This window comes from Xenopus laevis, chromosome 9_10S, assembly GCF_017654675.1.
Source record: "Xenopus laevis strain J_2021 chromosome 9_10S, Xenopus_laevis_v10.1, whole genome shotgun sequence".
Taxonomy (NCBI): Eukaryota; Metazoa; Chordata; class Amphibia; order Anura; family Pipidae; genus Xenopus; species Xenopus laevis.
Genome location: NC_054388.1, coordinates 30,843,339 through 30,869,884, shown reverse-complemented (window position 1 = coordinate 30,869,884; position 26,546 = coordinate 30,843,339). Strand labels below are relative to the sequence as shown.

Below are 26,546 nucleotides of genomic sequence, written 5' to 3'. Positions count from 1 at the left end.
AAGGGTCCCTATATACCTTTTTATAGTTCTAGAAGCTTTATCATAATAATGCCCAGGTCCATGTAATGCATTCTCCCTTATCTAATGTTCCTAGTAACAAGGAGTGGATTATATAGAATGTATTTCTTTAAACTAGTACTGTTGCAGAGGAGAAAAAGTATGTATAACACATGAAATGTGGTCCTTTAAATAACTGGACACTAAAAATAATTTTTTAACCCCCCATATTTGGCTCATGTTGAATAGGTGTCTTTTGCCTCTTTATAGTACTGAATTGTGTGTTTCAGTCCAGAGGACACAAACCAATAGACATAAGTGCAATTTCAGTGGCTGGAGGGGTTGTGTAAAACTGCAAAACTGGCCTCAGAACGGAAGTATCTGACTACTTCTACTAGTAACCTCACAAGCGGCCTTGCCTGACTGCCTCAAGTGAATGGAAGGATAAACGTGCGGAGTCTCTGCCTTCTAGTTCTGTTGTTTGCCGAGACTCGTCCAGCAAAAATGAATATTTGCACACTAATTACTTGGCCGACTTCTTTACATTCCCTTTTGTATGCTTTAAGTTTTATGAGCATCTATGCACTTTCCTTTCCATTTGACCTTTGTGTGAATATGGAAATAATGACCTAGGCTTGTATACACCTCCAACATCATGGATCCTCGTCTGTATACCTTATATCTTGCCTAACCAAATACAGTATTACTGGTAGGAGTCCAATTTATACTAAACTACTATGGAGCACCTGTCTGTATATTTAAGTCATGTCAAGGTCCATTTGTTTTGTTGGGTTTTCATGATATTCATCACCATATTGAGCAGGGGGTTCTTTCATATGCAGAACTGTTTAAAAAAAAAAAAAAGTTTAATGTAAAACGACAGCCATGTTTGATGGCTTCAATTTGGCAAAGGTGCCCCAAACTGTCCGGTTGCTGGAAATTGTTCTTTATCTATCACTTAATCAGAAATCGCTTTAACTATGTGCTCTAGAAAATTCAGTTGTTCCTTTAGAAAGTAGAGTTAAAGTAAATTTCAAAAAGGCTCTAAACCTTAAAAGCGAATATGGCCAGAAATGCCATATTTTATTTACAAGGTTCTGCCCAAGCTTAAATGTTCAGCATCTCTATAACCGAGAACAAACAGGAGCATGTCATCTTGGAAAGTGTCTGTGACACTGCACATGCTCAGTGGGCTCTGAGCAGCTGTTAAGAAGCTAAGCTTAGGGGTCGTTTATCCAGCAGAAAATTAGGTTTGTCTGTCATAGAAGCTGAAGCTGATGCTACAGGGTTGATAACTCATTTCTGATGCAAATTGCACTTAGCTTCTGAGCTGCCAAGCAAAAGGGATCTGATTTAATTACTCAGCCTTGTATTGTGACCTGTATATAATATACAAAAGCTATGAAAATCTTTTAAATTATATCCTTATAAAAGGTGAGTTCTGATGTAATTTCTGTCACATGACTCACTGAAATTCGTGTATTATAATAAAGTACCCCCAGTTGCAAAATATGAGGATATTATAAGTTACCTCGGAGTCCCATGACCTGTATAAAAACACTCCGCCTTCGGCCTCGTGTTTTTATATGGTCATGAAACTCATCGGTAACTTATAATATCCTTATATTTTACAAAAGGGGATACTTTATTCACTATTCAGTATATCGTGAGTGGGTCCCTAAGCTCAGTAAGTGACAGCAGCACAGATCATGTGCAGTGAATCGGCAGAAAAGAAGATGGGGAGCTACTGGGGCATCTTTGGAGACACAGATCTTTACTGCTAAAGGGCTGTGGTTGCCTTGGGCTGGTACAGCAGCCCGAAACATAATGTACAACATTTCTAGCCTATTTCTTTTTTTAATTAGTTCTCCTTTAATATGAAGCCTCCCTCTTTCCTTTGTAAACTTTTTATTTTCCCTCTCTGCTGATTGTGCCATCTAACATACCATAGTAGGAGGCTGACATTCTTCTGGGCAGTCAAATGTGGTAATATTTTCTATTTACCCTTGATGTTCTCTTTGTATTAAAACACTGAGGCATTTTCTATGGACGATCAGGGCTGGAATATGGTCCACATGCAAACACAGCTTATGTGGATGTCTGTACACAATTTAACAATCTGCTTTTGTACAATGTGCTCTTGTTCCTCAAGGGCTGCCAATGTTTTCTCTGCAAATGACAAATGTGCCAAACAGCTATTCAGTTATTTGCACTAAAGCTGCCGGAGCCTCGGCCTAACTTGCAAAAACGAAGCTAGCATTGGATGCCATTGCTTCTTCTGTGGCTAAACCTTGTGGCAAAAGTTTGAAATGCCAGTGGTCCAGAAATACAGCGGTTGCTTTTAGAGGCGCAAGCTGCCTGCTTTTGTGTTACGAAGTGTTTATTGTGAAGTAGTAGTGAAATTGAAATGTTTGTTTTGGGATAAATCAGTTCTTAGATGTCTTCAGGGCAGAAACAACTTCTCTTGTGATTATTGGTCAACTCATGGCGGCATTTGTACACTGCGCAGAGGTTTTGTATACTAGTCTTTTTTTTTTTTCCGGCTGCATTTCTTCCAAAGCATCCATCATACGTTGGTGAAATTCAAGTCTTCGAAAGTTTGGAGTCTCCCCACCAACTGCTTTAGAATTATTCTCTATGATAAAAGCCCAGTTTCAGACTGTGAATGGTATAGTTAAAAAAAACCTCTAGAACTTTGCAGATGGATAGAGTAGTTTACTTTTTGTTTTTCCAGCACAATTTGTCATGCATGAACCAATTTTTTTTTTTTTTAATGTGAATATGTTGAGGGTATGTACTTTTTGTTTGTTTGTTTGCAGCATCAACTGCACCCTAAATAAGCCAGACCCCCTGATCCGTCTGCTTTAAGGCCACTTTGAACCAAAAAGAAAACATCAAATTTCATTCTTCCTTATCAATGAATGATCAGATTTGTCTTTGAAAAAAAGATCCTTGCTTTGTGTGTGGGAAGACTGGGGAAAAATGTTTTGTGCCAATGCTGTTTACATGACCCTTAAGTGTAAAGCTTTTATGCCTAATGTTGCCGTATGCCTTACATGTTTCAAATGTTAATTAAAAGCATAACAAAATAAATCTGCCTACATCTGATTTTTTGAACAGATGACTAGAGGAACTAGGGGTAAGCAGAGGAGGCACATGGGGAGGCATTAGGCACATACAGTACCTCTCCTGTCTGCCCACCTCTAGTTCAGGACCTTCTGTAACTCCAGAGGAACCTTCTCAGAACCCCCTGAATCAGTGAGGGCTGTGGGGGAGACAGAGTTATTTGGCCTGGCATTGGATGACTATACGCTTCTTTCAAAAACTGACCAATTTGTGTAGAAAAATAAATGTTGTCCATATGTGGTCAAGTAATGCAGACAAAATCGTATAGTGGGTACATGCTTGAAGGTGAGTGATCATGTTATAGTCCTGAAGAGTTGATTTCATGTTATACGTTTTCCTTTGATCTAGGGGGGGTGGTGGAAGCACTCTTAAGGCTAATACAAAATATATTTAAGTATAATGGAAGTGCTACTTACAATTCACTTCCCTGGGCCCCTGTCTCATAAGTAATTCAATATAAATGCAAGTGCATATGTTTACAAAACAGGGGTTTTTAGTTACAAAGTTATGATCATAAAGTTGAAAAACCACCATACCACGTCAAGATAAACCCCATATGGCGGTCCCTAACTTACTTAACTCAGGTCACAATATAAAAAGATACTTCTCTGCATAATAGCATTACCTGTACACAATGTGTGTTGTGCATTGGTTTCAATCTGAAAGCTAAATCCTCCCCCGCCAGCAAGGGCTTTTAAGAGAGAGATATTGCTCAAACCAATGCCCATATTTAAAAGCATAGGACCACCATTAATATAAAGGGGTGGGTATGGGGTGCTATTAAAAAAAACACACTGAGCTGAGCCACAGCAATATGTTTTCCTTAGGCCTCCAAATTGTCAAACTTATTACCTCAGAAAGCTGAACCAAATCTTTGTCAGTAGTTTTAGGTTATATCTGAAGGTGACTGTTTTTTAAGATTATTGATGTGATGGTGATATCAGGTTTTTAAACATGAAATACTTGATTGAAAATGTAAACACCAGAAAATTTTGTAATATGACCATATGCCGGGAAGAAGTTTTTACATGATGAACGAAACCTGTTGGAAGATAAGGCAGGTGCTTTTATTATAAGGTCAACTTGAGCTTGTTCCTCTACCCAGCCATATTTTTACATACATTGTTGTTACACTCAACATTTACACATTGGAAGCTGACCATGGTTAGCTTGGACTAAAAGCCATCATATGGTAATCAGTATCCAGGAAAATCCACGGGGGAAAATTTATCAAAGAGTGATGTTCCGCCACTAGAGTGATATTCGGCAGCTCTCAATTAATTTCTAAGGGATTTTGAAAGGCCTATTTATCAATGGGTAAAAGTGAAAGTTCACCCTTTGATAAATAAGCCTTTAAAAATCCCATAGAAATGAATGGGGAGTGGCGGAATTTCACTCTAGTGGCGGAACTTCACTATTAACGTCACTCTTTGATAAATATACCCCATAGTCTCTATTCAATCATTACATTCTGCAGGAGCCACTAGAGGAGGATCCCCTCTTTTTCTAAGATTTATTTATACATGGCTTTCTTCACATGTCACCAAAGTTCTCAACTGTAATTTACAAAAATATCCTTGCTGGTGCTCCAGTATCTTTTAAGTATAGAAAGTTCTGGTAGAAAGTTGGGGGGGGGGTAGCAACGTATTAATAACAACTTAATACAAGATTTTTACTAAATTTAAAAAATCCAGGCTATTATTTACTAACTTGGTGTGCAATGCTAGGCACGAATACACCATACACCAAGCACTTGCACCCATTACTTTCTTGCACCTAGTGCCAATTGCACATTGACTTTACTTGTAGGAATAAATAATTTTGTATTCAATGGGATTACGTATGGCTATAATCTCATCTTGGGTCACCACCAGGCCTCTAGGCTATTTACTGAATGGCAAGTCAGTCCCTATGATCTGGAGGTCCCAGCCTCACTTCATGGCTGAACTCTGCAAATGGTGTTCTGCTAAAGATGGCAGCCAAGACAACTATTTATGGGGCAAAGTTGGGCAACAAGACTTTTTGCTTGGTTTTCTTCCCAGAATTCAGTGGGCTACAGTTTGGGTAAGTGAGGTAGATATGTCCCTGGAGCACAAAGTAAGTACCCAAAGATTACTCAATGGAATGCAATCACATTTCCTATATATAATTTGTCAATCTCCTAGAGTGTCCCCACACTCGAGGAGACTGAGTTCTCGGTACATTTCTTTAAATAATAAAATGATGGCTTCCCAAGGTACTAACATAGCTGTGATGTGGAAGTTGTTCCAGCTTTTGTACAAAGTTTATCTAAAAAAAGCTGCACAGTGCACTCAAAATAATGATAGGGCATGTACATGGAGAAGAAGTGGACATATTACACGGGACAAATTCTTGCATTATCCCACGTTCTTGTTCAGCCCCATGGGAGATGCTCAAAAATTGCCCCAATTCAATGTGAATTGCAATCACCTACAAGTTTTTTTTAGCAATACATACTTGGCACAACTAGCAGTTCCCGTTCACACAATGGGGAGTGATTTTAAATGTTGAAAATTGTCATCTCCCTAAGGAGTAAAAAAAAAAAAAACTTTTTCTAAACCTTATGATGATATCTTAAACATCATTCATGATTACTGATTTAATTCGTTTCTCCTGTGTAGATTCTGGGTTTGTATACAAAGTTACAATCCTTTATATCTGTACAAGGCTGGTCTTTGAGATTCAAAATCACCAGGAATTTTTTTTAAAAAAAATTTCCATTGGTCCGTAGGCATGTCTTGTGCCTTATGTCTTCTATCATGCCTTACATAAGGAAGATGTCCACTGTCTTTGGAGAACTGATATTCACTCGATGCCATAAGATTTCAGCAGTTTCAACAGGGTTCTAATGTAGGATGAATCAGGATATCCATTTCTGTAGAAGAAAAATATTTTAGTGCATTTCAGCATTCACAGATCAAACACAAAACCTATGAAACTTATATGACAGAGCTCAGCTTGTACTGAACCAACCATTCACTTGTACCCACTTGCATATAACACAAGTCCCTGGAAAGGCTGCTCCAAGATACATATTGCTCCATGTTGCACCAACAAACCCACTAATACACATCCTGAAAGCACTTGCTTGTGCCGTAGTTCCGTCTGCAGCTTATTTGAAGCCTAACACCCATTTTTAAGACCTCATTAGCACAAATATATAGGGTGCAACTTTCCGGTCCATGCAACGCTCACTATGCAGTTCACTTGGTGCAGTTTCAAGACAAATAAAATAAATACTTTGTTACCAAGTGTTTACAGTTAAAATTTTTTAAAAAAGCTATAAAAAATACATGAACTACAGCTAAATGCATTTTTGGACACCAACTTACATTTTCATTTAGATGTTTGCACAAGCAACAGTTCACCATGAAGCGAAGCAACACTACTACTCCTGTGTCAGCTAAACATTCCTGCAAGTCCTAAAAGTCATAATACTATTATAGGTATTATGGCTATTGCCAGAACATAGGTTGTGACATAATTTGGGCCCTGGCCACATGCTGGCACCATAATAAAAAAAGTCTTTATGCTTTAGGCTATGGGCACACAGGCTGTTGTCAGCCTGAGTATTTTTGCATGCTGGGAGAAGCAGATCTGCTCAGTGCCCCTGCTCCACTGATTAGAATTTGATCAGTCTCTGTGGGGTTACACATAGCAGAGCTGGAGCTGAAGTCATTGTGTGAGCACAATGGTTGAGGTTGATCAGATTCAAATCAATGGGCACTGAGCAGATCTGCTTCTCTCAGACTGCAAAAATACACAAGCTGGCAACAGAGGGAGCCTTCAGCCTGTGTGTTCATAGCTTTAAATGACAAGAAACATTGGATTTATTAACTACAAAGAACAGAGCCACTCATTCGGACATCTTGGGAAGACTAAGTTCCTTAAATTTTGCACCAAATCTAAAATTTGGGACAGTGCAACCTCTTTTATTTAGCAAAATTAGCTAAACGGAATATGGAACTAATAATGTCACATGGTGCTGAACACCTAACATTTGGTTTACAGCTGAAGTTATATTCAGTTTGTTCAAATATGGATATGGAAATGAAAGAAACAGTAACACCAAAAAATGAAAGTGTATTAAAGGAATCACCTTCCCCAGCGGGACAGCATTTCGGGGAGATTAGTCGCCCGAGGTAAAGAAGATTTGTCGCTTGGCGACTAATCTCCCTGTGTGCCACCACCCTAAATGGCTGCTCCCCTGGCCATAAAGCAGCCTAATCATATACACTATAGTAGTCTTTCTAAAGCAAATACATCACTTTTATGAATTCAAGGCGACAGTACATGATATTGTTTTAAAACGCTTTTATTTTTTGTGTTACTGTTCCTTAGATTTAGTTCTTAATTAAACCTGGCCATAGACGTATAGATTTCACCCTTTAATCGGGCGAACAATCAGACGTCCCGATCTTCTGACCTGCCACTTACCATTCAGATTAAAGGCGAACTCCACAAAACATAACTTAAGCTTTTTGAAGAGTAAACATAATTTCTATAACTTTGCAATATACATCAATTAAAAAATATGCAGATTTTTCATCGTTTTTAATGGTTTGGAACAGTTCCCTAAGCCTAGCCCCCTGCTCTCCTGCTGATCTGTCTGACTACGTTGCTGAGCTGGCTGACTACTGTTACTCTATCAGCAGCCATCTGTCCTTAGCATGCATCCTCCAAACCCCATAATTCCATGCACACATGATTTCAATAAGGAAAGGAACATCACAGTGCAATGCTTTGTGAGTTATGTAGTTCCTGCATGCTGTCTGTAATCTGTGGAGAAGTGGTTACAATTTGCAACATCAGTGTTAAGTCCCTCCTTCCCTTCCAGGATTTCAAATGATGCAGAAAGAGAAGAACTGTTAAACAGCTGGATTTCAGCATAGAAAATGGCATTTATTCATACTTTTTGAAGAAACAGGTAACTGTGATAAGTATATTAGGGGTTTCTGTGTTATGTGGGCCACTTTATCAAATTTTGGTTTGGAAGAGTGCCTCTTTAAATAAAGTGTCATAACAAATCATACGATGTACAATTATACGAAAGTTATGTCCGACAAATTATAGTGACAGTCACCCATTGATACCATCAGGCAATACACGCAGAGAAGTTATCATTAGCCAACAGAAATCTTTTAACCTGTCAGATCGACTAAACGACTGATCGTCAAGGTACAGAAAATGTTAGGACGATCCACACACAGTCCGGAAGTCATACGAAACTTTGATTAGTACGACTATATCTTTCTGTCTATGGCTGGCTTAAGGCTTAAGGCAGACCCAAAATTATTGCTTTAATGCATCCCTACTCATTGCCCTGCTAGGACATTTCCCTCTATAATTCTACTGTCACTGCGGGAGATACATTCAGGCATATCTGATGTTTGTTATTACATGACTCCCAGCTTTATAGGAGTTACAATATGATACATTGTAAGATGATTATAATGATGTGATGTGTATCTGAGGAAGCTCCAAACCCAGAAACACAGACATAAGAAGAACTTGAATAAAGTAAAATTTAACCCGGAATCTTTAAAAAAAAAACAAATTGAACCCGGAGAGCACAGTGCAAATCATAGCATCATTGTGTGTTTATTGCAGGAGTATCATACACTCATGGATGATACTCCTGCAATAAACACACAATGATGCTATGATTTGCACTGTGTTCTCCAGGTTCAATTTTATTCAGAATCTACTGCAACATACACAGGGTTGCTACCTGTTGGCACTACACGGCAAAGACTGAGAAAGAGGACCAGCTTCTATTCTGGATTCATAAGAAGAACTCCCACACTGAACAGGAACATAGAAGGGATAGCTAATGTCAAAACACAATACAAGTTGATTGGGGCAAAGCAGAAACATTCTCTGGAAAGAGATAACTGAAATTGATAGGGAAAGGGGAACTGGAAGAACAGAAAGAAGTCAAAAGGGAAAGCACAAGTGAAAGAAGTGGGAAAGGGAAATATGAGCAAAAGAAAAAGGCAATAAGAGAAAAGGTAACATTGCCCTGTATGGTAATCATAAGATCAACACCAACAGCTAGAAAAATGCCAGGAGTCCTCAATCTGACCTTTGATATATCAGCTAGTTAATATTTGGCTGCACTATAAAAGATAAAGAGGTGCCATGCGCCAAGAACAGCACACACAAACAAGATATAAAGAAACATGGGCTAAATGGTACAATTAATAATAAAATATGGTAGAAATCCAATAAAAGGAACAGACACAATCACTGCAGTGTCCGCAATACCCCAAAGAAATTTATTAACAACAATATGAAATAACCCGACACCACTCGAACACTATACACCAACGAGTAGAGCACTTCATGTATTGGCTTCATGCACACTTCATTCACACACCATATACCAGCATTAGCAGGGTAGATCTGCTAGCAACCAGAGCAGAGGCCCCGAGTGAGGCACACGCTGAAGGGGTTGAGATTTGGGATCTGTGTTAAAGAAAAGGGAGCAACTTGGAGTATTGCTGGTTTTTCTCAAAAGAAAAGGACTCCATGAAGGTACTGTGACTCTGGAGTTGTACTGTTGTGTTATGCCCGGAATCCCAGTAGGGGACTGGTATGAGAGAGGGAAAATACCCCATTTATTAGTTAGTGCCCAAGTCTGTCAAGGGTCTTGTTTTGTTTTTATTTTGTTTATGCACCTGTTTGCTCACAGAGTCTGGTATTGGGAATAATAAATGGACCTGCTAAAGAAATGTCTGTTCATCTGATCCTGCTTGCAGCATATACACATTAATAATGTGCCAGGCTTAATAGGCTTTATGGAAATTATGCTCCACATTAAAGGGACAATTAACCCTCCCCCACCTCCACACACATTCTGACATGAGCTCAGTCCATTAGGCTTATGTAGAAAAGGTGCATAAAACTGAACTTCCAGATATATATACTGTATATATTTTTAAAGGAAGCCATTATAATCTAATGAACCATTTCCCAACATTCCTCATGCTCACAGTGTATTGCAAGCCTTCCCTCACCTTGTTCCAGTGTGAAGTGATGGATTCCAGTCCCTTTGCTTTCCAGAAAATCTGTGCACTGTCCACCATGTAAAGCAGAGAGACTTTAAGTCCCAGAATCCATCACTTCACAATGGCACAAGGGGAGTGAGGGGGTTAGGGATAATATTATCCCTATAACCAAGGGAGGGTGGGGATTTGGTTTCTGCATCACAGACAGACTAACATTTTATAGATTGAGTGGGGTTTATCATTTTATCTACTGTTACTGCACCATATCAACCAATGCATGTTCATCAGCTGATGAGAAGAAGAAATGTAGCTCTTCTCCACTTTCTGTTGTCAGCCCAAATGAAAAGGACAATGGAAAGAAGGCTGAAACATGTATGGGCTGTTGTACAGTCTGACCTAGCTGGACATTGTACAGGATCAGCAAGTGTATGGCCACGTTAGGTCCATGGAGAAGAACGTATGTATACCTGGTAGGTCTGCAAGTTATCCCCACACAATATCACCCCATTTTACTTGTTGACCCTTGCCACTATTGGGGCCAAATCATGCAGCACTGCAGCCCCTATCTATCTATCTATCTATCTATCTATCTATCATCAATCTACTGTATCTACCTATTGTGGTAGTGACCAAAACAATGTGGGAAAATGTGTGTTTTCCCTTTAAGTTCTCCTTAGTGGGAGAGGTAGGCACCAGGAAGGGTGTTCATAAAAAGAGAATAGGTTCTCTGTTTAAAGGCTTTGGTGGTGAGGTCCTGGAAGCTGGAGTATTCTGGAAAGAACAGGAAAGCCAGGTACTCCGATCCAGAAGTCCAGCTCATGGATTAGCGCTCACCTTCCACGGGAAGGCTGTCTTGTGGAAAGGTATTTAGTTCTAGTGAGGCTGTTAGGAAGCTCTCTCAGAGCAGGACACAGAGCAGCAAGGACACCTGCCTGTGTGAGGAACTCCCAGAGGGGCTGGGGGTGCCATTTGCTACTGCAAGGTACAGAGAGAGGAGACCAAGTTACAGAGGGTCTGTCTGACTGAGGAAAGCCAGGAGGCTGAGCAATCCCCCAGGAGATTCGTGAGTACAGGGGTGACCTCCACTTATGTGTTTACTTACTGGCAGTCCACAAGGGGCCCAGTGTAGTAAGGGAACTCTTCATGTGTGAAGGTAGAGCCCAGTGGGCAGGATTTATTTTTATGATTTGTTTTATATCCTGAAATGGTCACCCCTATATGTAAATAAAAAGAGAAGAAAAGTGTCTGTTATGGATCCCACAGCTTACATAATCTATACCAGGATGCCCTATCGCAAACACTGCCCATATTAAATATTATGTGCTACCAACTCTTTGATATAACACAAACGGGCTACCTTGGCAGTAGTCACATATACACACAGACCCGTGGATGCAGCACCTAGTGACACTAACACTGTGACAGACTGTGCCCACCATCTAAGAGAGGGAAAATACACACAGTCATGGGCAGATGCAGAAACAGACCACCATTCCCAAGGACACATTCAGATTAGCGCTTTCAACTTTAGAATCTTCTATTATTTCCAAATTATACTTACTTTGCTTTGCCTCCATCTGGGGATGTTTTATGGGGAATATAATTCCATGCCACTTTATCACATGACCCAATGGTCCTTATTTGGAAAGTTAGGCCTTGGTTGAGAGCCTTTTCGAATAAAACAAGAAGTTTTTTCCCTTCGTGGTTATCAGGAAGATAAGCTTCAAATCGTCCCCCTTTATATGCACTTCCTGGGTGAGGATGTCCAGACTGTCAAAGAAAAAACAAAAAGTAAGCTGACAGTTTAACATAAATGAATCTGATCTAATCACTCTGAGGCTGCCAAAGGACAACTCCTCTGAATTCAGCTTTTTTCCAGTGGGATCTACTGGTTTCTTCTGTGCCATCTACTGGTTAGGGAAGTAAAATATAACAAGATAAAAAAAAGGCACCTAGTTTCTAATATGTTTATTTTTGTATCGTTTTTTAAAAATACATTTATGTATTTCCTCCTTGGAGTAAGAGCATCCATCATCTGAAAATCAGACTTTTTTGGTGCAAACCCCAATTGTTTAAATGGCTCTTACAACGTTTGTACTTTAGATCAAGGGAACATTTATTTATGTGTCAACTATTCAACAATGGTTCTATTAATATACACAGGAGCAGAAAGGGGATTCAGATGAGCTTTCAGGGCGTCAAGAAGATGAAACAGAGATTATCCCCAAATCTCATCCTAAATGGCCTAAAGCACGAGCCTGCCAATAAATGCACAATTATTGTACTAATCAGAATGTGCCTTGACTCATCAGGAATATTAGGCAATTACTTTTGCACATACTTTCAACACCAAAGTGCTCAGGAGTCCCTATGGCTCAGCTACAGAAGTAATGATCCCACGGAAAAAGTTGGACATGCTGCATGGTCTATAATTGTGAGTGACTGGAGTGAGTATGACTGGAGTGGTCTCAACAGGGACCATGTACAAGGATGGGTACTTTGGTGTTGAAAGCAAGTGCATAAATGAGTGCAGCCTCCTAAAGATTGCAAAGCCCTATTAGACAGTATATTGGATGGTAAATATTTTAAACTGAAAGTAATGTATTTTTCATACTAAAAGGTTTTTCTGTTAACCACAACAGGTCCATTGGCCATTTCTTAATCAATCTAATATATTGGCGTTTGTAAAATGTGGGTTTATAAGATATTTTTTTAGTGTCTGCAAATGGGCCATTGTATTAAAGTATGTTTGGGTTCATATATAGAATAAGTTATTCAAATATTAGAAGTCACCAAAAAATTCCTTGACCACAGAAACATATAAAAAAAAAACAGTTTGTGTTCCTTGTAATGTTTAGTTCTTGGCATTTATGCTGGAGAAAAATCTTTGTTCCAGTTGGTTCATCAACTGAACATGCTGGAAAATGTGGTGTTATGATGCTCCAAATATTTAATGGTAGATGAAAGGCTCTTGCATTGCATTAATGTAATGTGATGCTGAGAGATGTAGCTGCCACCCTAAGAATAACAGAGGACAGTCTGTGGAATTGGACAGGCAGGGTCTCATTAATTTCCATGGGTAGATGCTAGAATAGAGAGGCTTTGAGCAGGTGGTGATGTCATAGGCAGGTGATCATTATGTTAGCAGGATATTATTAGGGATGCACCGGAGCCACTATTTTGGATTCGGCCGAACCCCCGAATCCTTTACGAAAGATTCGGCCAAATACCGAACTGAATCCGAACTCTAATTTGCATATGCAAATTAGGGGTGGAAAGGGGGAACATTTTTACTTCCTTGTTTTGTGACAAAAAGTCGTGCGATGTCCCTCCCCACCCCTAATTTGCATATGCAAATTCGGTTTGGCCAGGCAGAAGGATTCGGCCGAATCCGACTCCTGCTGAAAAAGGCCGAATCCTGGCCAAATCCTGAACCAAATCCTGGATTCGGTGCATCCCTAGATATTATGATGCCACCTAAGGGAGTGCCAACGTTTGCATAGCACTGTCTAATGGTTTTAACAGAGGGGTGCTTGTAGTTTTAACAGGTGAAAATGCAAGGCTTATGCTACTATTACTGTTGTTGGACAAGTTAGAAGGTATTTGCCCCTTTGTGATATAAAAGGAACTTAGCTTTGAATCAGTAGCAGCTATTGGAGCAAAGTCTGACACTGATATAAGTATGTAACGCCACTGTGTACTTACCTCCTGTCTTCCATCAGGAACATCATATATTATTTTCAAACTAGGGTCTCTCTCATACCCTTGTAGGCTCAAGCTCATTCGAGTATAAACCATTGTGGCTTTCAGTCCGGAACTGTCATGTGACAAAACAGCTGGAATGCAAATACGGCATTTGTCCTGTGCCGGTGACTCACAATTATTGCATTGGTAATGGCCACATGAAATAAGTGTCATGCTGGATTTACACAAATCACACACTTTTCCAGTGTTTATTGATTCTTGTACATCTGCAGGGATCTTTTTATCTTCCTGTAATTTTAAACCCTCCCTTTGAACGAGATTCTTCATTTTGTAGTCTTTCCCAGCTTTCTTTTTGCTCAACTCTTCTCTTTCCTTCTCCTGCTCCTCCGAGCCAAACTGTTTATTAAGCACCACGGACGTTCTGAAAACTTCAGATATTTCCATTTTGTCTTCCATTGTTCTCCCTCTGTCTAGCTGAAATTTACTTGGAAGATAACTTTTTACCTTTTTAGGGTCTGGTTCCTCAAAAAACCCACCGACATTTGAGCAATCTGTTCTTGTGTATGACGGCATCTGTACATCTGATTGAATATTTCCTTCAAGCGATTTCTGAGTCATATAATATGGGACATTTCCATTACTTTTAAGTGAAAATAAGTCAAAGTTCTCTAGAGATGTGTTCTTCTGACTCTCCACTCCTGCTCTGGAAGGATTGTTTGGAAAACCATCATTTGTTGTAAGTTGTTGCTGGATTATTCCAAGGTTCGATTCATAATTCTGCTCATTACTTTCCAAAGAGACCATAGTTAAAGATGAAGAAGCTGGAGGTGTATTTCTGCTTTCTACAAACAGATTGTAGGTTTCATGAACATTTGGGTGTATATCTTCTGGATATGTAAAATGTACCATGTCTTTTTCTGCATGAATACGAATTTTGTCAGAGCAGTGCTCAAATGCAGTGCGCAAGTCCTCTAACGCTTTGTCATGTGGGCCTTTCACTTGAAGCACTGAGTAGGTTAAACACTTAAACACAATACTGTTACTCTTCTTCTCATAGAATGACTGGATATTTTCTTTTGCAGTGAACAATGTAGATCTGCTATCTGCCTGTAATGTCAGGATAATAATATTTTTCCTTTCTTCTTCAGTCAGTATTACTCCACTGCACAGTTCGTCAATATCAGATCCATAGGCATCTTTCAGATATGTCCAGAGTCTGTTATCCACATAGATTTCAGCTTTAGGAAGAGCTTGGGATGAGCTGCCCTGTTTGTCTGATGCACATTTCTCTTTTGAATATGTATGTGAAAAGCTATTTGATCTATGGATTCCGGTTTTGGGTTCCAGCACCTTTGAGGTAGAAGAGTCTATGTCCACAAGGCTTGAGAACTGCAGTGGGACAGGTTTAACAGGACCAGCTTTTTTGACATCCCTTGTTTCATTTGTTTTCAGTGAAGTGTCGACGTCCAACCGCTTTAAGCTTCTTTCTCCTGAGTTTTTCTCTGTGTGCAAAAGACTTTCAGTCTCCCGAAAGCCATAACGTCCATTTTTGTAGCTCTTTAGTAAGTCGGTGTTAAGACCTGGTCTTTGGTATTTACCCTTTTCTGGTTCCTGCAGCAGCATTTTCTTGTTTAGAGAGAGCTCCTTATATAGATTGTAGGGGTTACTTAATGAGGAAGCAGTGTGGCTGCTAGGCTGGTTGGATATTGCTTCTGGCCTGTCTTCTGATTGAGGTATATTATATTTCTTTGATTGGGTTTTTAATCCAGCCAACTTGTCTTTCTTTTGTTGACTCTGGTTGAGATCCATTTCTAGGTCAGGTGAAGATTTATAAATATAATGCTTCAAAATATGGTTTTTTGCATGGGCAACATCGCTCCCTTCTCCAATAAAAAATATGTTTTTTTTATCTTCTTGGCAAAAGACACCAGGCCATTGCGTGTGGATGTCTCGGAATACTTCCCTCATCGAATCCTTATCAAGCTTTAACAAAATTTTGCCAACTCGCTCTTTGCGAAGCCTAAATTCAAATTCCTGGTAGAGACTTAAAAGCTCACGCCGTGCATTAAATACGTCTCCTACTTTCCTGTCGTCCTCGGTTACACTTTGGAGGTATAAATAGGTGATCCCATCAAAGCTTGTATCAACTACTTTAATGTTGTGCTTTTTTAATATCTGTTGATATTCCTCACTGAGCAATATTTGTATGTACTTGTAGATGTCAGTGTCCCACACTAAAGGTTCTTCTCCTTGCTCAGGTGCTTCAGCCCTTGAATATATTTTCTGATCCTCTTCAAAATAAGATGAGTCTTGATAACATTTATCAGCTTTAATTTGTGATGTATCCCTGAGCTCTTGAGGTGTTGAGGAAATGCTCTTCCTTTGGACACTAAGTTTGCTTTCAATTTGCTTTGGCTCCTTCTCTGTATTTACACCTGCAGTGCCTAGTGAGTTTAAGATTTCCAGGCTTAGGGCTTGAACTTTTGTGTAGCCTCCACTGACAATACATGTTTTCTGGTTTTCTTCAAACCTGCACTGGAGATCTGCATGGGATGTGCTCAGAGTCCTCATAATATTTTTACAGCGTTCTGGAAGTTGTTTGTAGTTGACAGTGAGCGATAATTTCTCAAATATCTGGAAAAGTAAAAGTTGACATTAGCACATGCTCAGATTTTATATTTTAATTAAAGGTCAAGGAAAGCCAAAATCACAGGGGCTTACAGTCACTTTTAGGAAAGGAGTACACCCATGGACGTAACTACTGAGGAAGAAAACACTGTGGCTGCAGAGGGGCTCATGAGGTATAGGGGTCCAAATGAGGCCCTCATTCATATACAATTTCAATAAATATTGGTAAAATAGGTCAAAGTCTAAACCTTTTTGGGGGCCTGAAAAATATTTTGCTGTGGGGCCCAGTAATATCTAGTACACCAGCCTGTTAGTGTCACCATGTTTCTTATCTTTCCCAATCATCCCCTAGCAGATTTGATACCATGTGCACAGTAGAGTAAAATCTTTGTTTTATGTCTGTGCTGGTAAAATAATGATGCAGCACTGCATAACTTAAAAAAATAATAGCAGTTGAATTCACTTGGAGGTACCTTACATATTGCAAACCCCTAATGAATGGAGCTTTCATTGTACTTTAAAAATGTCAGATTCCTAAAAAGAAGTTTAAAAAGAAATTAAATTATAGCATACTGCAAGTGAAAGCACTCTTGCAAATACATTTTTTTAAACGGGCAAGTTCAACTTTGCTATAACATTTATTATACTAGAAATTTACCTATTCTAAGCAATTTTTAACTGTTCTGTATTATTCTTTTTGTATGTTATCTATTCTAGATTTTTCCAATCTAAAGCTTAAAAATGCTGCCTGCCTGTCTGGATCAATGACCTCGACAACCAAACCACATATTTGACAGGCTTTTATTTTACGGTTATTCTTGTTTTTAATTGCTTATTTTTCTTCTACTATTCATCATCCTTTTTGATTTCAAGACTGCTCCCTGGGCTAGAGTAATTAACTCCTAGCAACCAGATAACAGTTTAAGTTCCGAACCTGAGAGCTGATGCACGTACAATGTAAGTAATTACAAAATAAGCAGATTCTGATTATAGATTTTATTATTTCTTTATTCCTTTTTATCTCATTTTATTCATCTTTAATACTGACATTCAAACAAATGTATGGTTTTAAGGTCTCTAAGTACAGTTTTTTTTCTTTTTCAGTCTTATGATATATTTTATTATCTCAGTACTGGTACTTGGTTACTACATACGGATGTAAAATTAAAATTCGATTTCATTATGATTTTTTTTGTGGAGCTGGTTGCCTAGGAAACCCCATTCATACTAGGAAACATCAGGGTGCTGTAACAGGGAGATGTTATGAGGTTCTGTGAATGCATAGTTTGCTTATTATTATTATTTGCTGAATCAAGACAATATTTAAAATGACATATCAGCCCTTGCCTCTGAAATAATCAGCAATCGGTCCTCCAGGAATCCTTCATTTTTTTGTGTAAACTGTCATTTATAAGCACTGCACAAGCTGCATCTGCTTATTTAAGATGGCTGCAAGCAGAATAATGAATGCAACAATGTGACTGGTTGCCATGGGTTACTGCCCAGGTGCAATGTTGCCCATTGTTACTAAATGAGCCCCAGAGAGTTCTGAATCAATAGATATCATACTGAAGTGCTTGTCATTGATATGATACAGTTGTTTGGGGAGGAGAATGGGCTCAGTATGGACCACCATGCATGGGGGTAGAGAGTGGAGCTAGAATAGTATGTTTTTTCTGGGGGTCCCTGGACCATGCAGTTATGACTGTGCATATAAATAAGATTTCATTAAAAACGAACCTTAAGCAATATAAACAAATCAGGTCACAACTGGAAACAAGGCCATAGTGTTAGGGGACAAATTTGCCATCTTTGAGACCAATCCAGATGGCAACAGTCAGAAATGAATGGGAAAATAAATCACAGATTTAGAAAGATTTTGGCCACACTGCGCACGTATATAGGCATAGATGGCACCTTTTGCAGGATCAGATTCAAAAGACAATCCTTCCATGATTTCGGATATCAGAAAAAAACACCTCTCTAATGCTGAAATGAGATCTGCCCATGGGAGGGATGGGGCACTCACTGTCAGACATAGAAGCCACCTGCTCCTTTTCAGATTTACATGGATGGCAAAATCATATAATATCCAGTCAGGTATTGCCTGATTAACGAGATATAAGAAGAGTAGGCAAATATACACCCTTCAGTTTTTCTGCAAATATATATATTATATTGTTACATACAAACTAGTTCAGGACTGATGCAAAGGACACTGTCTGATGGGGCGCATTATACATGTTTGTACAAACAATGCGAACAAATGTGTCTCGCCTCTTTGCCTATTGTCTTATAATTAGCTTAACCACCCAAAATATGCTTTTTAACTTTAGGATGAAAGGCAGTAAATAACAGATAATCCTGAAGAATCCTGTTGTTTACTAAAGAGCATATTTGTTTTCTTTCAGCTTTGAATGGCTGCCCCCAAGGCTACACAGCAGCTTTTTTATATGAACTATAGTAAAGTATCAGAAGCAAACACACCAGTTCTATCAGTGCTGCATCACAGTACATTGTATTTTCATTACTTTAAAATGCTTTTAGTTTTTGGTGTTACTGTTCCTTTCCGAAGTTGCCTCACCAGGAAACTTCTGGCGATTTCGGAAATCGAAGCGCTGCGAGTACATTGCCGCAGTCGATTTTTCATTTTAGCAGGCAGAAGGCAGTTCGAGGGGATTGTTGCCACAAAGAAGAGGCGATTAGTCATCAGGCGACTAAATCTCCCCGAATCTGCCTGTGTGCTAAAGCCCTTAAAGGCATTAACAACCTCACTGTCCCCAAGAACCACCTACACTGCTTCAAATAAATGTTCTTTTCCTCTAGTCTGAAGGGGTGGCCTCTAGTAAGGCGATCCTCTTTAAGGGTAAATTTGCACCTGGGCAGTAACCCATAGCAGCCAATCAGTGATTAGCTTTCTTCAGCAAGCTGCAGGTTGAGCACTGATAGCAATCATCTGATTGGTTGCCATGGGTTACTGCCCAGGTGCAAATTTGCCCAGTGTTTATAAATGACCCCCACTGTGAGGACAGTTTCTGTAAAATGACTGATTGTTTCTGATGCTTGTAACATCTGAACAGTCCTGCCCAAGAGATTGTGTAGCACCCAGCCAATGAAGATTTACAAATTTGTGTCAAGAACCACTAGTCCCCTGCAGGGAATCAAACAAAGGTTTACATGCGTCTGCGTGAAAATAAATCCATATCGGGCCTCAACCCACTGTATTTATCCTCAGTGATTCTTTCATTAAATTTTTGAATTTGTTTACACTCTTTTTAATGTCCTGTTTTGTTATTTTTGTTTTAAATAAATGTATAACGAATAAGAGAATTTAATTGGGGGAGTTTAAAGTATGCCTTAAAATGTCACCAGAGTGGGATAGAACATGGTTTAGGATAACGAGCGTGTTGCAGACTGATAGCTGCTTCTCACTTATTGCTTCTCAGTTGTCTATCTAGTCTCTCTAGAACCCCCTGGGTGCCACAGCCCTTAACTTTAATGTTCTGCTGTTTATCACAAAAATTATATCAGGATTGTACTTTACTTAATGCCAAGCAAAAAGGTACCTGCAGTTTGTATTCAAATCTGATTTTTAGTTACAAATGCAGTTGAAAAACAAACTATACATCTGCAAACATGCCAATATATCATGCCCTTAAAGCAGGATAATAACATTTCCCCTTTTTACTAATCAGAACGGGCTGTTTCTGTCTGATAATGAAATTCTTCTTCGTTCTATGATGTAGCACGGAAATAAGAGAATCTCCTGTTTCCTGTAAGTGTGCATCACTGATGACTTTCTTATCTCCCTCCTTTTTTCTTTTACCAGATCCTGTTTTCCTAGCAGATTAGATGAATTAGAGGAAAAATCTATAGGAAATACTCTAGGCTCCCACATGCGTTTATGTTACTAAAACATGACGTTGACCAAGATGACAGAAATTTCCCAGTGTGCTGTTGCCCTTAGCTGGTGCAGAATATAAACAATTTGCCCGTTTGATATAAATGTATGGGGGAGCAGAATCAAGCTCATATTTGTCTTTCCACTTTCTCAAATGCAGGTTTTCTTGGTGGTGACTAGTTATTAGTGCTATGACCTGTGGTGTTTTCTAGCATGTGTGACGTAGATTGCAGGTAAACTTTGCCCCTTTGTGGAATGAACGAAAGGCAAATGAGCACAGCTACTGACCAGATCAGGTATAGCTATGATTTGCTTGGCCTGTTGCTCTATATAGAACAGACCATGCCTGTTTTTATACTGGTAAAATAAGGTTAAAAGATCAGTTGAAAAAGGCATAGATCTAATAATAATTGTGGGCAAAGGATAGACGTGCCAGCAATATATAACCTGTGTTTCCTGACATGTTTTGCAATGCACCATACTCTAGGCACCACTAAAGAACTTTATTACTCTAGTAAACACACTAATCGTTCCTGGAACCCAAGAACCATTCCAAAAAAAATAAAATGTATATTCAATATTTTAATATAGGGGTAGGGTTTCCACCTGTCTGGTTTTGACCAGGACAGCCTGTTTTTTTGAAGGGCTGCCCGGGTCAAAACTGCCTGCTTGGTTTTCCAAATTAGGAAATCCAGGCAGGATTCCCTATGACTGACACAGCAATCGGGAAATCTCCGATCGCCACTTCACAGCCCCACCCCTGATGTTACGACCCGCCCCCATTGTGCCATGGCCCCACCCCCTGCCTGGATTCAAGAGGGCCAAAAAGTGGAAACTCTATATTGGGGTCTCTATATGCCACATACTTGTGAGAACTGAAATGCTCTAAAATACAAGCTTTCCAGAAATATCATTTCAAAAGCTTGTTGTTTAGGGTTATAATGGGATTTTTGGATTATTTGATCTATGCAAGTTACAAATTTCTATAAAACTATTAGGGTTGCCACCTTTGTGCAGCCAACGATCCAGGCAGGGGGTGGTGCCATGGCATCACAAGGGCGGGTCAGTGACGTTCCAGGCGGGGTGTGACCTGGGCAAGGGCGGGACTGTGCCACGGAGAGGGCAGGGTAATGACACGGTGGGAGCAGGGCAGTAATGTAAGGGGCAGGGCTATAGCGATTGGCAAAGTCTCATGTAGTCTGCCAGTCTACAAAGGGACTACCAAACAGTCAATAAGAGCCCTAAAACCCCCTAAAACTTTTTTCATGCTTGTGTTGCTCCCCAACTCTTTTTTTTTTTTACAAGTAAATACGGCTCATGGGTGAATACAGTTGGGGATTTGTTTCAGAAGCATTTTCTCATTTTTTCACATGGTTTTGGACTGAAGTTTTTGACTTATATTGAGGGCAGTTGTCATATTAAGTAAGTGTCAACATGATGTGTACTTAGGAGAAGGAAAGCTCCAAGACAGTTTATTGCCAACAGATTGGCTACAATAATGCAAGCTACAACTCTATATTTATTCTGCAGAATGCTTTGCCATACCTGAGTAAACAGCTCTAGACACTGTCTCTGTTTGTTTAGGATAGAAGCTGCCATATAAGCTTGGTGTGACATCACTTCCTGCCTGAGTCTCTCAATGCTCACTTACAGCTTTGAGCTCAGATTACAGCAGGGATGGGAGGAGGGAGGGGGAGAGGAGCAAACTGAGCATGCTCAAGCCCTGCCCTGGAGGTTTATACTGAAAACAGGAAGTCTGATACAGAAGCCCATGTGTACACAATAAAAGGAAAGAAATGCTGTGGACTCAGAGCAGCATTACTTTGAGGGTTAACTGGTGTTAATTTTAGCCTTTCCTTCTCCTTTAAGCCTAATTGTCAGATTGTATACCGATGAACAGAGAGTACACTCTCCTTATGCATTATATACTTGAAGGGCACCAGTGCACTTTATAATTTGTTGATCGTTGCTGTGGTCCGACTCCTCAGGCTACCATTTGAGCAACCACTGTCAAACCCCACATTATTTATAATATTATTATTACATTTAGAAGAGTGAGCCAACTTCTCAAAGGAAGGTTGCATATTTTACCTTGTCTGGCTCCAGCTTGTCAGAGGCCTCACTAACAGCCAGAGCATATGACTTTCCATTTACTGTTAGGTTATGATCTCTGGTTTCCAGAATCCTCTCAGCCACTACAAATATAAAGTTAGAACACACATCAGATGAAGGTCTTCTCTTCCATCTTACTTACTGTGGATCTGAAATGACCAACTTGGTGGCAAAATATGATTTTAAGTATTAATATTAATGAAGTATTCGGTGGTGTTGAGTAGCAGCTGCTATCAGGCAGATTTTTGACAATGCTGGGGAACAAAACAGCCCCCCCAAGTATACATATTAGTTGCATTAATAACCTCACCCTATTTAAAGTGACAATATATAAAAGGTTGAGTTGAACTAATTAAAAAACCAAGAACTGTTTAGTATTCTAGACTAAAGGAGCCATTACCTCGCTGAAAGTCTGTGGGGAAATGTTGCTTTTTTACAATGAGTATATTCACTCATCAAACAGTCACCAGCATTATGTGTTAATTTTACTCTACACCCTGATGTTTCTAACATATTCTACTATATCTACTATGCAGCTATGTTACTCTACAGCAGTGGTTTTTAACCAGTGGCTCAAGAGCAACCTGTTGCTCCCCAACCCCTTGGATGTTGCTCCCAGTGGCCTCAAAGCAGGGGCTTATTTTTAAATTTCTGGCTTGGAGGCAACTTTTGGGTGAATAAAACAATGTGTACTGCTAAACAGAGCCTCTTGTAGGCTGCCAGTAAACATAAGGGCTACCAAATCGCCAATCACAGCCCTTGCTTGGCACCCCCAGGAACATTGTTCATGCATGTGTTGTTCACCCAACTATTTTTAAATTTGAAAGTTTGGGGACCCCTGCTCTACAGGGTGACCACAATTTTATTTGTACCTTTGTTTTCTTCAAAAGTAATGAGGGCATATGCAGGAGGGCCGGGTAGGATCTCAAGCTGTTCTATCTCTCCCCCTCCATTACTGGCTCTCAGGAAGTGAATAAAGAGTTTGTCCTTGGCACGTTCTGGTGGAATATTAGATGGAATTCCATCAACACGCACCTTCTTTTTCGCCATTCCTCTAGGTTCTAGCTGCGGAAAAAATTTGCTGTTAATTTACATAGTTACATAGGGTTGAAAAAAAAAAACCAAGTCCATCAAGTTCAACCCCTCCAAATGAAACCCAGCACCCATACATACACACACTGACCCCTCTATACACTCACAAAAACGATATATAATCTAACTATAGATTTTAGTATCATAATAGCCTTTGATATTACTATAAGAAATATGCACTAATTAATTATATGTAAATGAGATGGAATCTGATCGATCTTGTTCACAAGTGATGTCCCCTTGTACAGCTGTTTGCATATTTATCCCACCAACCTCCTTTACTTTAAAGGAGACATATAGGTTAAATGGAAATCCCCTAATTTTGTAGGCAATAATGTATAATATATGGTGTTGGTTTTACTTTTGGCTGTAAATGAATTTTGTCTTTAAAAATAGCCCCTTTATTGGACCTCTCCATAGATGTTCTCTGCTCTCTGTCCGAGTTTTAAATGAGGGGTGGGTGAAGCAAAAAAAAAAAAAATAGGCTTCAGTTCCCTATCAGGTCCTGCTAGCTGCTGATTGGCTCCTATCCTACAGTGCAGTGAGCTGGGTGCCGTCGTTTCCCCTGCACAGCCAGAGAATTCAGGGAGCAGCAAGTGGAAGAGAAAGGAGGGATTATTAGGGTTTTTTGAAGAAATATTCAATACATCAGCCTGAAACACCTTTTTAAAGCACATTCCTTCTATATTTAAAAGAGTATGATACACTGGTAAATTCTTGTTTTTTATACAAAATGTCTCCTTTAAACTCCTATTTTACTGCAAAACAGCATATTTCTAAATTAGTGGATACACGACAGCCTCCTTCCAGGCCTCCTCCCTACGTCTTCTCAATATAATCATATTCTCACTTGGGGGCAAATTCACTAAGATTCGTAGTTGCGCCAGCGTCCACTTCGCCAGGCTTATTTTCGCCAGCGCTATGAAAATTCACTAAAATCCGAAGTTGCGCTCAGGGGAAGCGTAAGGTTGCGAAGTTGCGCTGGCGTTAATTCGCCAAGCAAAGCGAAGTTACGCTAGCGATGCTTAATTTGCATACGGCGCCAAATTGAAGTTACAATGGAGGTATATGTAGCATCACTACACAAGCCTGGGAAACCTTCAAAAAAAATTTTTATTTTGCCCTACACATGTGTCCAGTTTATAGTTAAGGTGCCATGAGTTAGGAAATGTAGGGGGGGAAGGAGGGTAGCCCCAAAAAAAATTTCGATCTTTTTCAGCCTATCACCCATAAAAATAAAAAACCGCCAGCGTTTTTTGAGACTTTTTGGAAGCAATCCCTATCTACTCTATTGCACTTCGCCTGGTCTGAGGTGGCGAAGGAAGTCTGGCGTAAAAGGTAGCGTTCAGAAAAATGCGCACTTTAGTGAATTTGCGTAGTTATGGCCGTTGCGCAAATTCGGCAGGCATAAGGGTGCGAAGTAACACTAGCGAATTTACGCCAGCATCCATTAGTGAATCGGCGAATTAACGAAAATGCGCTACGCTAGCGTTAGGCGCTTTGTCCTTTAGTGAATTTGCCCCTATGTGCCTTAATATGTTTATCTCTTCTGAAACCCAATAAACGAAAAGTACTGGGGGGGCATTAACTCAATAGGTGCACAAGTGCAAATTCCAGCAGCAACCAATCATGTGTCTACTTTCATTTTCTGACTTGCAGTAGACGGTAGAAAACAACATGCTGGTTGCTATTGACTGCTGCACTTATGCAATTGAGCCTGTATGTTTATAACTTATTCTTTACCTATTTTCTATTCCTAATGAGTTGTGCATATAACAAATGAAGCTGCATGATTGTGACACACAAATATTACTTACCAATCTTTAATGAGGTTAAGGAACTACACCTGCCAGCATAATGAATTGCAAGTAGGCTGCCTAAGGCCATGAAAATGCAAAAGCCATGGATCTTATTCATGCAGATCTGGGTTACTAATGAGTGAATCATTAAAGTGCTTTAAGAGCTTGCAGAGACACATTAGAGCAGTATATATTTGCTCCCATAGTGACCACCCAGTTAATATCTCCTATACCCCAGTAAATAGCTGGGAAGGGATGAGCTTTCAGGAACAGGAAGAGACAAGCAAAAAACAACAGGACCCCCATCCCAGTGATGGAGTGGAAATAAGAGTAGGAGCAAGTGAAAGACAGTCCCTGTTCTTACTTCTCAACATCTGAATGCTATGTGCCCTGTGTTGTCACCTTCTAGACGTTAAGCTTGGACGCTCCCATCTTAGCTTGGTCTGTTTTTCACAAGGAAGAACGAAGCAACTATAATGAAGAAATGAAAGTGAAATGATTCAGGGTGTTTTTTTTCCTTTTCCTGCCATGTGGTGGTGCTGTGCACTCAGTCTCCCCACCTATTATCCACGTCACTGTCATTCAGTTCTCTTACTGAGATTAGTTTAGTGACTCCTCACCCGCAGCTTTACTATTTTAAAGGGAGACTCTGTGATCAGAATAAACAGCTATAAAGGAGAAGGAAAGCTATTTAAGCATTTTATTGCCAATAGATTAGCCACAATAGTGCAAGCTATAAGACTTTATTTATTCTGTAGAATGCTTTACCATACTTGAGTAAACAGCTCTAGAAGCTCTATGTGTTTGTTTAGGATAGCAGCTGCTGTATTAGCTTGGTGTGACATCAATTCCTGCCTGAGTCTCTTCCTGCTCACTCATAGCTCTGGGCTCAGATTAATGCAGGGAGGGGGAAGAAGGGAGGGGGCAAGGGAGAGAGTAGCAAACTGAGCATGCTCAAGCCCTAGCCCTTGAGGTTGATGCTGAAAACAGGAAGTCTGATACAGAAGCCCATTTGTACACAATAGAAGGAAAGAAGGAAAGAAATGCAGTGTTCCTTTTGACAGAGGACTCAGAGCAGCATTACTTTGAGGGTTTACTGGTGTATTTATATAGACCTTTCTGATAAATCTTGCTTAATTTTAGCCTTTCCTTCTC

General features: G+C 39.7%; 1 protein-coding gene across 1 annotated transcript; it reads right to left on the bottom strand.

Moving 5' to 3' along the window:
* Window positions 1-4,487: 4,487 nt before the first annotated feature.
* Window positions 4,488-25,997, bottom strand: LOC108702203. The gene is made up of 6 exons (XM_018237709.2): window positions 25,756-25,997; window positions 23,373-23,565; window positions 22,480-22,583; window positions 13,860-16,493; window positions 11,716-11,924; window positions 4,488-6,019 (listed from the first exon to the last, which is right to left on the bottom strand). Exons 2-6 carry the CDS (start codon window positions 23,548-23,550, stop codon window positions 5,950-5,952), a joined length of 3,195 nt encoding a protein of 1,064 aa, XP_018093198.2. The 5' UTR covers window positions 23,551-23,565; window positions 25,756-25,997; the 3' UTR covers window positions 4,488-5,949.
* Window positions 25,998-26,546: the final 549 nt, after the last annotated feature.

Excerpts from the sequence above, each read along its gene's own strand:
- LOC108702203 (XM_018237709.2), bottom strand. The coding sequence starts at position 23,550 with ATGGCGAAAAAGAAGGTGCGTGTTGATGGAATTCCATCTAATATTCCA. Across the intron at positions 16,494-22,479 it reads ACAAGCTGGAGCCAGACAAG|ATATTTGAGAAATTATCGCT; the intron begins GTAAAATATGCA and ends TTACTTTTCCAG. Across the intron at positions 11,925-13,859 it reads TTCCTGATGGAAGACAGGAG|TCTGGACATCCTCACCCAGG; the intron begins GTAAGTACACAG and ends TTTCTTTGACAG.